The sequence below is a fragment of the Schistocerca cancellata genome, chromosome 8, assembly GCF_023864275.1.
Source record: "Schistocerca cancellata isolate TAMUIC-IGC-003103 chromosome 8, iqSchCanc2.1, whole genome shotgun sequence".
NCBI classification, from domain to species: domain Eukaryota; kingdom Metazoa; phylum Arthropoda; class Insecta; order Orthoptera; family Acrididae; genus Schistocerca; species Schistocerca cancellata.
The window spans coordinates 493,226,666-493,242,065 of NC_064633.1; the positions used below are offsets into that span (position 1 = coordinate 493,226,666).

At 40.9% G+C, this 15,400-nt stretch overlaps 1 protein-coding gene across 2 annotated transcripts in view; it reads right to left on the minus strand.

The window, feature by feature from the left end:
* LOC126095197 (cytoplasmic FMR1-interacting protein) overlaps positions 1–15,400 on the minus strand; it is a 159,206-nt gene that overhangs the window by 110,370 nt on the left and 33,436 nt on the right. For both annotated transcript variants that reach the window (XM_049909930.1, XM_049909929.1), the window contains exons 7-8: positions 7,410–7,601; positions 7,104–7,318 (exon numbers count right to left, since the gene is read on the minus strand). In XM_049909930.1, the coding sequence (XP_049765887.1) occupies positions 7,104–7,318; positions 7,410–7,601 (407 nt within the window). The remainder of the gene's footprint in view (positions 1–7,103; positions 7,319–7,409; positions 7,602–15,400) is intronic.

Here is a 15,400-nt window from a genome sequence, read left to right on the forward strand (position 1 = left end):
CCACCTGGTAGAATTTTGCACAGAGCATAACTTGATCATAGCTAACACTTGGTTCAAGAATCATGAAAGAAGGTTGTATACATGGAAGAACCATGGTGATACTAGAAGGTTTCAGATAGATTATATAATGGTAAGACAGAGATATAGGAACCAGATTTTAAATTGCAAGACATTTCCAGGGGCAGATGTGGACTCTAACCACAATCTATTGATTATGAACTGTAGATTAAAACTGAAGAAACTGCAAAAAAGTGGGAATTTAAGGAGATGGGACCTGGATAAACTGAAAGAAACAGAGGTTGTACAGAGTTTCAGGGAGAGCATAAGGGAACAATTGACAGGAATGAGGGAAAGAAATACAGTAGAAGAAGAATGGGTAGCTTTGAGAAATGAAATAGTGAAGGCAGCAGATCATCAAGCAGGTAAAAAGAAGAGGGCTAGTAGAAATCCTTGGGTAACAGAAGAGATACTGAATTTAATTGATGAAAGGAGGAAATACAAAAATGCAGTAAGTGAAGCAAGCAAAATGGAATAGAAACGCCTCAAAAATGAGATCAACAGGAAGTGCAAAATGGCTAAGCAGGGATGGCTAGAGGACAAATGTAAGGATATAGACGCTTATCTCACGAGGGCTAGGATAGATACTGCCTACAGGAAAATTAAAGAGACCCTTGGAGAAAAAGAGAACCACTTGCATGAATATCAAGAGCTCAGATGGAAACCCAGTTCTAAGCAAAGAAGGGAAAGCAGAAAGGTGGAAGGAGTATACAGATGGTCTATACAGGGGCGATGTTATTGAGGACAATATTATGGAAATGGAAGAGGATGTAGATGAAGATGAAATGGGAGATATGATACTGCGTGAAGAGTTTGACAGAGCACTGAAAGACCTGTGTCGAATAAGGCCCCGGGAGTAGACAACATTCCATTAGAACTACTGACAGCCTTGGGAGAGCCAGTCCTGACAAAACTCTACCATCTGGTGAGTAAGATGTATGAAACAGGCGAAATTTCCTCAGACTTCAAGAAGAATATAGTAATTTCAATCCCAAAGAAAGCAGGTGTTGACAGATGTGAAAATTACCGAACTACCAGTTTAATAAGTCACAACTGCAAAATACTAACGCGAATTCTTTACAGACGAATGGAAAAACTGGTAGACGCCAACCTCGGGGAAGATCAGTTTGGATTCCGTAGAAATGTTGGAACACGTGAGGCAATACTGACTCTACGACTTATCTTAGAAGAAAGATCAAGGAAAGGCAAATCTACATTTCTAGCATTTGTAGACTTAGAGAAAGCTTTTGACAATGTTGACTGGAATACTCACTTTCAAATTCTGAAGGTGGCAGGGGTAAAATACAGGGAGCGAAAGGCTATTTACAATTTGTACAGAAACCAGATGGCAGTTATAAGAGTCGAGGGACATGAAATGGAAGCAGTGGTGGGGAAGGGAGTGAGACAGGGTTGTAGCCTCTCCCCGATGCTATTCAATCTGTATATTGAGCAAGCAGTAAAGGAGACAAAAGAAAAGTTCGGAGTAGGTATTAACATCCATGGAGAAGAAATAAAAACTTTGAGGTTCGCCGATGACACTGTAATTCTGTCAGAGACAGCAAAGGACTTGGACGAGCAGCTGAACAGAATGGACAGTGTCTTGAAAGGAGGGTATAAGATGAACATCAACAAAAGCAAAACGAGGTTAATGGAATTAGTCGAATTAAGGCGGGTGATGCTGAGGGAATTAGATTAGGAAATGAGAGACTTAAAGTAGTAAAAGAGTTTTGTTATTTGGGGAGCAAAATAACTGATGATGGTCGAAGTAGAGAGGATATAAAATGTAGACTGGCAATGGCAAGGAAAGCGTTTCTGAAGAAGAGAAATTTATTAACATCGAGTATTGATTTAAGTGTCAGGAAGTTGTTTCTGAAAGTATTTGTATGGAGTGTAGCCATGTATGGAAGTGAAACATGGACGATAAATAGTTTGGACAAGAAGATAATAGAAGCGTTCGAAATGTGGTGCTATAGAAGAATGCTGAAGATTAGATGGGTAGATCACATAAATAATGAGGAGGTATCGAATAGAATTGGAGAGAAGAGGAGTTTGTGGCACAACTTTACAAGAAGAAGGGACCGGTTGGTAGGACATGTTCTGAGGCATCAAGGGACCACAAATTTAGCACTGGAGGGCAGCGTGGAGGGTAAAAATCGTAGAGGGAGACCAAGAGATGAATACACTAAGCAGATTCAGAAGGATGTAGGCTGCAGTAGGTACTGGAAGATGAAGAAGCTTGCACAGGATAGAGTAGCATGGAGAGCTGCATCAAACCAGTCTCAGGACTGAAGACCATAACAACAACAACTGTTCGTGAACCACAACTGATTCTTCAAAAAATAAATACTATCAGTAGCTCTCGGAAGTAAATCATGACATTCTTTGAACTGCATAATAGGTGTAAACTATAGCATAGGGCTACAGACAGAGAGGTGATGAATGAAAAGCATTTGGCCAAAGAGGGCAAGGCAGCATGACATCAATGACTACCATAGTAGAGTATTACCAAAAGATCCCTCACAAAACCCACAGAAATTCAAGTCATTTTTTAAGGCACCAAAGTTAGGGTCCAGGCACTGAGACAGGTGCCAAAGCAAAAATGCCAGCACTCCATTTTCAAATTCCCTTCCCATTGGAAAGGCAATGAGTATTAATTCTCACACCACTGCAAAGAAAAGTTAAGTGTCAGTGGAATTGAGAAACAGCTGAAATCACTAAAATTAAACCGAGCTTCAGTGCCCAGTGGAATTCCTATCAGATTATATACCAATTGTTTAGTCGAATTCGCCCTTCTTTCAATCATAATATACTGTAGATCTCTAACAAAAAACTGTGCCCAATGGCTGAAGAAAGTACAGTGGGATATCCAAACCCACACTCTGATTGGACTGCAACTACAAGCACACCCATGTCCCATGGAAGCCTCAAGCACCGTCTGCTATCAGAAGATGTGTATGCAAGCCATCTCAACAACAACAATGTGGTTTGTTATTGGCGAGAACTCAGAACACCACTACTGCAGGCACTACTCTTGCCTTTTGGCAATACTCCAATTGATGACAGGAGGCACAGCCAGCAAAGAACTATTTCCATCCATAAGTCACATACACAAAGGTAATCCACACAGTATACTTCCACCTCAGCAGCACTTAGGCCAGTGTGCGGCCTCCGAGAAGTCAGTCACCACTGGGAGTTACACCAGGCAATTGTGCCAACTGCTCCGCAGTTCCTTGTCCAGAATAACTCCTGACCAGTGCTGATCTCCACCAATTTGACATATCCTTCCCTCAGTGGATACCTACATACGGACTTAGGCCATGGATTATACCTCAGTGCTAGGGCTCCATTGCACACTTCAACACAGTTACCAGACTGGTGCTATCTCCTCTAGTAACATCCTAAGTGCTTACTTCCTCAGTGCTATGTCTTCCCGTAACCCACGTACACCGTACAGTTGCTTGATAGTTTTATTTCTTCCTGTAACTGTGTCCTGAATAAACTTGTTACTACTTCCAGTCTTCTTGACTGCTGTTTTAACCATAACTACCAAGCCTCGGTACAAAACGCATGTCACATCCACTACAAGGATAGCAGAAGTGATCCACAAAACTACAGTCCATCAAACTTGACATTCATTTGTTGTGCAGTCTTAGAACATATTCTGAGCTCAAAAGTAATGAGGTATCTCAAAACTCCCCAAGCCAACCAGCACTGATTCTGAAATATAGACCACATAAAATGCAACTCATGCATTTCTCACTTGATATCCTGAAAGTTATAGATCAAGGCCGTTAGGGAGATGCAGTATTTCTTCACTTCCAAATCGTGTTTGACTCTGTACCACACCTTCACTTATTAACAAAAGTATTATCATATGGGGTATCAAACAAAATTTGTGACTGGATTGAAGATTTCTTGGTAGGGAGGGTCTTGGATGAAGAGTTATCGCAATATATAGAAGTAACTTCATGTTGTGACCTTTACAGATCATGTTGTATATTAATAACATTGCAGACAATAGTAACCTCAGAGTTCTTGCATAAAATGTGATTTCTATAATAAAGTATAGTCTGAAAAAAAAAATTGAAAAAATATTTAGTCACATACTCATTAGATTTCAAAGAGGTGCAAAGACTGACAATTTGTTTTAAATGTTCAGAAATAGAAAACTGTACAGTTCACAAAATTAAAAGCTTAGTATCCTATGAGTATCAGTCAACTCACACAAATAACAACAGGGTGTCACTATTTGTAGGGTTATGAAATGGAATAATCACATGCATTCTGTCATAGGAAAAGCAGGTGGCAGGCTTCAATGCATTAGTAGAATATTAGGGAAATGTAATCAGTCTACAAAGGAGACTGCTTACAAAACACTTGTGTGACCAATTCTACAACATCATTCACATATGTGGGACCCACACCAGATATGACTGCGAAGGGATATTGAATGTAGAGAAATCTCACATAGCAGAAACATATTCTGGAGAAATGTGAAATTTTCCTGTAGTCCTCTCCAGACAGGGGCAAGCCAGCCAATACCCCGTGTCACAATCAAAATGACAAACAGGTAGAAAGCCGACATATTGGAAAGCAGAACAAACCTGGAAGAGATCACACAGCCTCACCTCAAGAGTGAGGTGGTTGAATGAAACTCGGCAACAAGATCTCAGTGAAGAAAAGGTATCTCATTACTGTAACCGAACAGCTGGATTTCAAAAGAGAGCAAAAGTTTCACAAGAGCAGCTATCAGCTTGCAGATATGGTGGAAAAGCAACAAGCTACAGTCCTGAATGCCATTCTTATGAAATAGAGGGGTGGTGAAGACCACTGATGAGCATGAAAAGGTAGGCCTCATTCCGTCATCGCCAGCTCGACATAACGTTACTGTCTCAAACTAGTAATAATAAAAACATACACTTTTGAGCCTTAGTGTCAATCATATTGCAGTACATCAGCTACAAGGCCAAACCTGTGATGTGCTGCTACCATTCACCATGATGACTTTCACCTCGAAGGCTGCTACATGTCTGATCTACCAGACTCTGTCACTGTGAGCTGCTGACCTTGCAAACAATGATGAGTAGACTTGAAGACTTCTAACACACACTAACCTCTGCCCCCCCCCCCCCTTTCCCTCGAATAGTACCTGTAAGCAGTCATCGACAATGTCTGCTATCCTTGGGTAAGTAATATTCTGTTGTTCATCTACACAACATACAGAGATGTGAGGCATTACCCGAGCACACCTCTTTGAGGTGCTCTAGTAATTTGCAGTCTCCATTCTGGCCAGTGACACCTGCCATACAGGCAACATCATTGGCCATTTGATCATGAGGCCTGTCTCCCACGCAAGACCATGATTACGTGAGCCAGACGCCGAGAGCCACATCCTCCGCAGTTTGCTAACACAACGTCAGAAAGTTCTGAGTTCCAAGGCCACACGCTGCATCACTGCCAGCCTGGGCACAGAGAAAGAGGAGAATACATGATTGTAAACTTTGATGAATAAATTCTTGTTCTGCTAATGTTGTATCATTACTGTCCAGCACACTGACTGGATGCCTCACCACACTCCACATTCTGTCATCCTAAAAACAAACAGGAAGGAGGGCAACAAGAATGGTCACATGATTGTTTGACCCATGGAGACACTGAAAAAACAGAACTGGAAGATGTTTGAAGATGATTTAACTGTCCCACGAAAGCCAACTTACAAAGCACAAGAACCAACTAAGAATGTTGGCTATTACTACAAACCACTACATGTCACTGGCATAGGGACTGGGAAATAAGATTAGACTAACAGCAGCACACACAGGTGCGTTTAAACAATCATTCTTCCTGCACTCCACATGTGGTACTATGGAAGGGACACTCTGCCATCATTTAATGGTGGCTGTAGAGTATGAATGTAGATGCAGAATTTTAAAGTCAAGAAACAATGAAATATGCTTAGGAAGAAAGTCAGAAGTGATTTAAATTAAATTCTTGCAAAATCCTTTAACACAGCTCAGCAGACATGACAATACAAGTCAATCTCTTGGAGATCACCAGGAACAAAGCAAAAGATCTCATCAGAAAAGGATTAAAAGGGTCAAGAAATTCAAGTACTTGGAAGAGTGAAAGCCAGAATGGATTGAAAACAAATGTTACCAGCAACACAATATCAAAAATGGAAAGATTACTTGGTCTGGGAAAACCTGTTCACGCTAAGTGTATTTTCAATACAGCTTAATATTATTATCAAAACAAAATGCTTATACATCAGTGAATACCTTTTAATGAACTACAACATGGAGAAGTGAGAGGTCTTGGGAAGGAGAATCTTAAGAAAATTTGTGGGCATGATCCAGCATGAGGACAGGTGGAAAACTCAAAAGATCACAAGAGTCTGCCACAACATATGCAGAAGTTTGAAGACCATGAGGATGAGGAGGCGGAAGATGTTCCTAAGATATTTGTATGGCATGACACTGACCGGACAGATAGTCACATATCTATGGAAAAAGAGGACCACAATAGGATGAATTAAGGAAGCTAAGAAATCTGAATCAAAATCTAATATTTCAAATGTTCCAAATGACAGAAAGAATAGAGCAAAAAATTCGGAATTTTTGAAGGTCAAGTCTATGATATGGAATGCTTAATTTACTTGTGTGTGTGTGTGTGTGTGTGTGTGTGTGTGTGTGTGTCGCTTGTAAAACATGATTTGTTTTAATTCCATTTCAAAATTATATTTAATGGACTTATTGCAATATCACAACTCTCAAACAATATTTTTGTAAAACTCAAAAATGTATAATATTTTAGTATAATCAGCTACCACCATAACTGGCAATGGCAGTTGCAATGGCCAAATATAATACAGTTTGCTCAGAAATATTTGTTAGTTATGGCAGAAATCGTTTGAAAATTGTTTTAAAGAGCTATCCCTTGAAAAACAAATGGGAAAAAATAACAGCAGAGCATAAACCACTTCATCAAAATCCCAGAAGTAACAAACAGAAAAAAGTAGTCACTTAACTGCCATGTCATATTCTTACCTCCTGATGAGATCCTTCTTGTTTTTTATTGCTTTCCTTAATGGTTCTCTCAAAACAAGTTGAACAAAGTCTTGTAATTCTGCATATATATTACGTCGTATTGCATCAGTGAATACTGTCTCCATTCGGGCCATTAGCACCTGCAGTCCTTTTATCATTGCTATTACTTCAATAAGTGCAAATTTCTCTTCATCTGTATAATTGTAACGTGTTGCCTAAGGCATAAATTTGTTGCAAGTGAGTTATTTTACAAGCATATGAAGGAAAGCTTTTTATGGGGGGGGGGGGGGGGAGGAGGCTACTTACCCTCTCATATTCTTCTGCTTCTGGTGGGCATTCTTTATTTTGATGGTGGTCGGTTGGATGAAGAAGTTTCCACGAATACAATTCAGTTACAACGCTAGTCCACTCTGATAACAGCTGCAAACCCCTTAATGCTAAGTCTGCTGTTTCCTTATTTTCTGCATCACTCCTTGTTTCTTTGTATGTTGTTGTTACCTATAATGAAAAAGTCCTTTGTTACCTAGAAACTGCAGATATGACATAGCAGGAGAAATTAACTTCAGATGAGAAAGATCAAAGCCTAAACATAATTGATAAAACACAAGCGGTGCTTCCTGATACATGGAAAGTATCTCTCAGTCTGAGACTTAAATATGGACATGTGCCTTTCATGGGCAATACAGTACTCTTAATGTACATTTCTTGATCTACTTTCAAAGCTACAGTCTTACAGAATCTCTGAAGGTTTGCAGATTAGTGTTTAATGCCCTACCTGACCACTAGATCATTAGTGATAATGCACAAGTTCAGACGGAGGGAAGGGGGTGGGGGTGGGGAACAAAGGTAATGAAACCGGACTTGACTTTCCACACAAGCTATCCTGGTTTGAATCCCTGATATTCTCCACATGCCAAAGAGAGACTCTGGTATACTGAACAGTAAAAATTCTGATTGGGGAAAGAACACAGCAAATAATAACTTAGTCACAAATTATATGTTGGTTCAATGACAAAACTGTAGAGAGAGTATACAATGAAATGAATGTGCTTTCCCCTCAGCATATCAAAATTTTTACGAAGCCATTCTCCATCATATTATCATATTATTTCAAGATGAGACTATTTTTGCAAGGAAAAAAAGAGAACCTCTGACAGAGTTTAGAAAGAGTGGCAATAAGGGTACATCTCTGCCACTACGCATGATAGTGGAAAAGAAACAGGTCTGAGTTCCAGCGTCATTCGCACTTGCAAATAGCCAGCTACTGAAGTCCCTGAGCTTCAAGCGCTAATAGAAAGCACAGAAGCTGAAATCGTTATAGGTATAGAAAGCTGGCAAAAGCCTGAAATAAGTTCTGCAGAAATTTTTGCGAAGTCTCAGACGGTGTTCAGGAAAGATAGATTAGGCAGAATTGGTGGTGGAGTGTTTGTGTCTGTCAGTAGTGGTTTATCTTGTAGTGAAGTTGAAGTAGATACTCCATGCGAATTGGTATGGGTGGAGGTTATACTTAACAGCCGAACTAAGTTAATAATTGGCTTCTTCTACCAACCCCCAGACTCCAATGATATAGTTGCTGAACAGTTCAGAGAAAATTTGAGTCTCGTAACAAATAAATACCCCACTCATACGGTTATAGTTGGTGGGGACTTCAACCTTCCCTCGATAGGTTGGCAAAAATACTTGTTCAAAACCGGTGGTAGGCAGAAAACATCTTCCGAGATTGTCCTAAATGCTTTCTCCGAAAATTATTTCGAGCAGTTAGTCCACGAGCCCACGCGAATTGTAAATGGTTGCGAAAAGACACTTGACCTCTTAGCCACAAACAATCCAGAGCTGATAGAGAGCATCATGACTGATACAGGGATTAGTGATCACAAGGTCGTTGTAGCTAGGCTCAATACCGTTTCTTCCAAATCCACCAGAAACAAACGCAAAATAATTTTATTTAAAAAAGCAGATAAAGTGTCACTAGAAGCCTTCCTAAGAGACAATCTCCATTCCTTCCGAACTGACTACGCAAATGTAGACGAGATGTGGCTCAAATTCAAAGATATAGTAGCAACAGCAATTGAGAGATTCATACCTCATAAATTGGTAAGAGATGGAACTGATCCGCCGTGGTACACAAAACAGGTCCGAACGCTGTTGCAGAGGCAACGGAAAAAGCATGCGAAGTTCAGAAGAACGCGAAATCCCAAAGATTGGCTAAAATTTACAGACGCGCGAAATATGGCATGGACTTCAATGCGAGATGCCTTTAATAGGTTCCACAACGAAACATTGTCTCGAAATTTGGTAGAAAATCCGAAGAAATTCTGGTCCTATGTAAAGTACACAAGCGGCAAGACGCAGTCAATACCTTCGCTGCGCAGTGTCGATGGTACTGTTACCGACGACTGTGCCGCTAAAGCGGAGTTATTGAACGCAGTTTTCTGAAATTCCTTCACCAGGGAAGACGAATGGAATATTCCAGAATTTGAAACACGAACAGCTGCTAGCATGAGTTTCTTAGAAGTAGATACCTTAGGGGTTGCGAAGCAACTCAAATCACTTGATACGGGCAAGTCTTCAGGTCCAGATTGTATACCGATTAGGTTCCTTTCAGATTGCACTGATACAATAGCTCCCTACTTAGCAATCATATACAACCACTTGCTCACCGATAGATCTGTACCTACAGATTGGAAAATTGCGCAGGTCGCACCAGTGTTTAAGAAGGGTAGTAGGAGTAATCCATCGAACTACAGACCTATATCATTGACGTCGGTTTGCAGTAGAGTTTTGGAGCACATACTGTATTCAAACATTATGAATCACCTCGAAGGGAATGATCTATTGATATGTAATCAGCATGGTTTCAGAAAACATCGTTCTTGTGCAACACAGCTAGCTCTTTATTCGCACGAAGTAATGGCCGCTATCGACAGGGGATCTCAAGTTGATTCCGTATTTCTAGATTTCCGGAAAGCTTTTGACACCGTTCCTCACAAGCGACTTCTAATCAATGGGGTATCGTCTCAGTTGTGCGACTGGATTTGTGATTTCCTGTCAGGAAGGTCGCAGTTCGTAGTAATAGACGGCAAATCATCGAGTAAAACTGAAGTGATATCAGGTGTTCCCCAGGGAAGCGTGTCCTGGGACTTCTGCTGTTCCTGGTCTATATAAATGACCTGGGTGACAATCTGAGCAGTTCTCTTAGGTTGTTCTCAGATGATGCTGTAATTTACCGTCTAGTAAGGTCATCCGAAAACCAGTATCAGTTGCAAAGTGATTTAGAAAAGATTGCTGTATGGTGTGGCAGGTGGCAGTTGATGCTAAATAATGAAAAGTGTGAGGTGACCCACATGAGTTCCAAAAGAAATCCGTTGGAATTCGATTACTCAATAAATAGTACAATTCTCAAGGCTGTCAATTCGACTAAGTACCTGGGTGTTAAAATTACGAACAACTTCAGTTGGAAAGACCACACAGATAATATTGTGGGGAAGGCGAGCCAAAGGTTGCGTTTCATTGGCAGGACACTTAGAAGATGCAACAAGTCCACTAAAGAGACAGCTTACACTACACTTGTTCGTCCTCTGTTAGAATTTTGCTGCGCAGTGTGGGATCCTTACCAGGTGGGCTTGATGGAGGACATCGAAAGGGTGCAAAAAAGGGCAGCTCGTTTTGTATTATCACGTAATAGGGGAGAGAGTGTGGCAGATATGATACGCGAATTGGGATGGAAGTCATTAAAGCAAAGACTTTTTTGTCGCGGCGAGATCTATTTACAAAATTGCAGTCACCAACTTTCTCTTCTGAATGCGAAAATATTTTGTTGAGCCCAACCTACATAGGGAGGAATGATCATCAAAATAAAATAAGAGAAATCAGAGCTCGAACAGAAAGGTTTAGGTGTTCGTTTTTCCCGCGCGCTGTTCGGGAGTGGAATGGTAGAGAGATAGTATGATTGTGGTTCAATGAACCCTCTGCCAAGCACTTAAATGTGAATTGCAGAGTAGTCATGTAGATGTAGATGTAGAAACATAAAATTGACAAAGTCTTCAGCCCCCCCCCCCCCCCCCCCCCACGGATCTTGCAACTATGAAGCCTGTGAAAGACTATGTAGGCCTCAGAACACCTGGAATGTACAAAATATCATGTGAATGTGGGCAGTTTTATGTTGGTCAGACTTTCCGCACTGTTGAACAGTGCTGCATAGAACATGAAAGGGGTTTCATCTTATGCTACCCCAAAAAAATCAGCTGTAGTGGAGCATGCACTGGAAAACGGACACCGAACTGCATTTGATGATACTTCTATTATTAAATGGACCAAGGGCTTCTGGGATAGTGTAATAAATGAAGCAATAGAGACCAAAATATCAGAAAACACCCCAATAAAGATGACAAAGCTGAGTACAGCCTGGAATCCTGTGATTGGGGAGTTGAAGTAAGTGCAGTGGTCGCACTACCCAAACACTGCCATTAATGGTGCAAGACTAGGCACCAGTGACAACACTGGAGGCAGCGCAGCTATATAAGCATGGAAGAGGCATTCACACGATAGTCAGCCACTTGACAATGGCAGGGAGATCTCTGCCAAAAATGTGTGGACAGTTAACCACTTGATGCGGCTTGAAACCCGTGGCTTATTAATGGATATCGTTGCGAGAACATGCATTCATACTATATCTATTTAGCTTCTCATTAGTGCTACTGCTTCGCAAGACATTAATTTCAACTGACTTTAGTTAACTGCAGCACATAACAACTTACTGCGAACTAACATTTCCGCTGGCTTCAGTGTCTGATATCCATCAAAAGTTAAACAGTTGTCACCAGTCAATGACAAATTAAGATACACACACATTGCGTAAAATTTAAATTCTTACACAATTGACGAAGCCAATATGCCACAAAAAATTCTCTCTCCAGCACTGCCTATCGTCAAACTCACTGCACAGACTCTGACACAAAACTTTCACATCTTACTTATGAAGTGTCACTGATATCACACTGCCCTGTTTGTTCAATCAAAATCACCACCAATAAAACTTTAGAGCTATATATGTATAATGACAATCCTCTTTCTTGCAGTCATTTGCCACCCACAAACTATAGTATAAGTCTATTGCTTTCCCAGTTACTGATAAAATACATATTCATATAAAACTAGGTAGTTCCCGAGATCTTTTCAAGTCTCAAATAATTGTAAAATACATACATCATAAATGTTTGAGACTTGACAAGTTCTCTGGAACCATATAATTTCATTTTATTAAAGCACTTATGCCTGGGCTTGAGGGAGAATCCCCCCCACCCGTTTCGTTTGATACAGAGTTCCTTTTCCAGTATAGTTAGAGTGCCTCTGCAATACTATTCAAGTTCAGGGCGAATACCAAGTGAGCTGAGACATGAATGGGAATTTGGATTGAGGAAGAAGGCATGCTAGCATAGTACATGCAGTTGTGCAAAGCCACTGTGCTAGATTGGCCTAGTGGTTACTGCATCTCCCTAGGGAGCAGGAGATTCGGATTCGAATCCCGGCTTTTGTACAAATTTTCATTTGTTGCTGCAGTCTACACATATACAAAATACATATTGAAACCTTTCTGCAACAATGGTTTACACAATGAAATCCCATTTATAAATTAACACAAAATTTAAGTGGTCAGTTATTCCGAATTGTCTTTCAACGACCTTTCACCTAGTGCCCTCAGAATTTACAATATATGCACAATACTCAAAGGGCAAAAGCCTTTATTAGTGGGCTATTTAAATAAATTTAATATTACTATTAAAAATACTGAATATTGTAAAAGCATCATGACAGGAAACAGGTAACAGATGGGTATAAGCTGTGCTGGTATCATAACACCTGTTACTGTGAAGAACCACATATTCTGGCTTACTTTAGTTGTATAACTGTTTGAGTTCAAACTATTTACTGTATTAAAGCATGGTGCTCACAGGTTATACTACAAAAATGTACATTTCTTTTGCTACCTCGTTTGAATTCATAGCACAAGTTCTCAAACAATTAATTTGTGAAGGAAATTAGCATAAATGCCAATTATTAATATTGCTGTAAACTACAGTTTTCAACATGTAAAAACATTCCAAGTGGTGATGGACTCGTCATCATGCTCAGTTTGGTATTAATGTAGCATTATTAGACTGTGAGACAATAAATATCCAATATTTTTATGTAGACTTTTTTATTTCGGCAAGCACTCTGACCATGACACCCCTTTCATTCCACACATGTGGATGTGATTTATCTTTCCAGTAGGGAAATACATAGCCTGTTGAGTGTCACATACACCTTGACAATCACACGGCAGCCATGAGCCATGACCCTTGAGTTGGACTATCACCACTTAAATCCACATAAGGTGGAGTCTTAGGAAAGGACACTCTACTTTTGCAGAAGACCTGCTTAAAGAATGCCTCAGTTACAAAGTCTTATATAACATCCACAAAGGGATGAATAACTACATTGGAGCACCAAAGAAACTGGTATAGGCATGTGTATTCAAATACAGAGATATGTAAACAGGCAGAATATAGCGCTGCAGTCGGCAATGTCAATATACAATAAGTGTGTTGTGGAGTTGTTAGATTGGTTAACTGTTGCTACAATGGCTGGTTATCAAGATTTAAGTGAGTTTGAATATGATGTTACAGTCGGCACACGAGCGACAGGACAAAGCATCTCCGAGGTAGTGATGAAGTGGGATTTTCCCATACGACCATTTTATGAGTGTACCAAGAATATCAGGAATCTGATAGAACATCAAATCTCCGATACTGCTGCAGCTGGAAAAAGGTTCTCCAAGAACAGGACCAACAACGACTGAAGAGAATTGTTCCATGTGACAAAAGTGCAACCTATCTGCAAATTGCTGCAGATTTCAACGCTTAACCATCAGTATGGGCTTTCGGAGCCAAAGGCCCATTAGTGTACCCTTGATAACTGCACGACACAAACGTTTACGCCTCGCCTGGGCCCATCAGCACCGACATTGGACTGCTGATGACTGGAAACACGTTGCCTGGTCGGACAAGTCTCGTTTCAAATTGTATCGAGCTGATGGACATGTACAGTTATAGAGACAACCTTGTGAATCCATGAACCCTGCATGTCAGCAGGGGACTGTTCAAGCCGGTGGAGACTCGTCAGTGGGGTGGTGTGTGCAGTTGGAGTGATATGGGAACTCCAATATGTCTAGATACGATTCCGACAGGTGACATGTACATAAGCATCCTGTCTGGTCACCTGCATCCATTCATGTCCATTATGCATTCCGATGGACTTGGGCAATTAAAGCGGGACAATGGAACACCCTAAACATCAGAATTTCTACAGAGTAGCTCCAGAAACACTCATCTGAGTCTAAATACTTCCGTTGGCCACTAAGCTCCCCAGAAATGAACATTATTGAGCATATCTGGGATGCCTTGCAACATGCTATTCAGAAGACATCTCCACCCCCTCGTAATCTTACAGATTTATGGACCGCCCTGCAGGATTCATGGTGTCAGTGCCCTCCAGCACTACTTCAGACATTAACTGAGTCCACACCATGTCGTGTTGCCGCACTTCTGCAAGCTCGCAGGGGCCCTGCACGATATTAGGCAGGTGTACCAGTTTCTTTGGCTATTCAGTGTACCTTGGAAGGAAATCAATAAACATGTGTCTACTTGCTACATATCTAAATTTTTCAAAGTTCTACCAAGCGAGATCAGAACAAAGAAGGGTAGCTACGCGGCAGTGTGCCAGTTGGAACGTCAACAAGGCATACCGCCAATGTAACAGACCGAGGAAGGAAGAAATGCAAACACTGCACTGCTGCATAACAAGGCACTGTAAAGTAACACTACATAACTTCCAAACTTCAGTGTCGGTGTGCTACTGCAAAGTCACGTGTAAGCAGAAGCCCAGTGATGCAGAGTAATTACTGAATTACCACAGTGATGCAAGGAACTCTGACGGGACTGATAAATGAAGGCATACACACTCGTGCACTCAGAGCCACTGTATTGTAGGCATATGCTCGGCCCTTTAAATAACAAGGCTTTTGGAGCTCCAAGACACATTGTCATGCTGCCATTCTGGCTGTGTCACTAGAACCAGAGAGAATGACAGATGCCGAGTATCAGTGACACCACGACAAGTTGACTGACGACGAGTCTGCACGCTACCTGCTTGTGGACTTCAGTACCAAGACAGAGCCAACCTGACGCGTACGACAGCTGTGGTCTGCTGTTGCTGGTTACTAGTTATCACAGATGATGTGCAAGCTGTTATCTCCA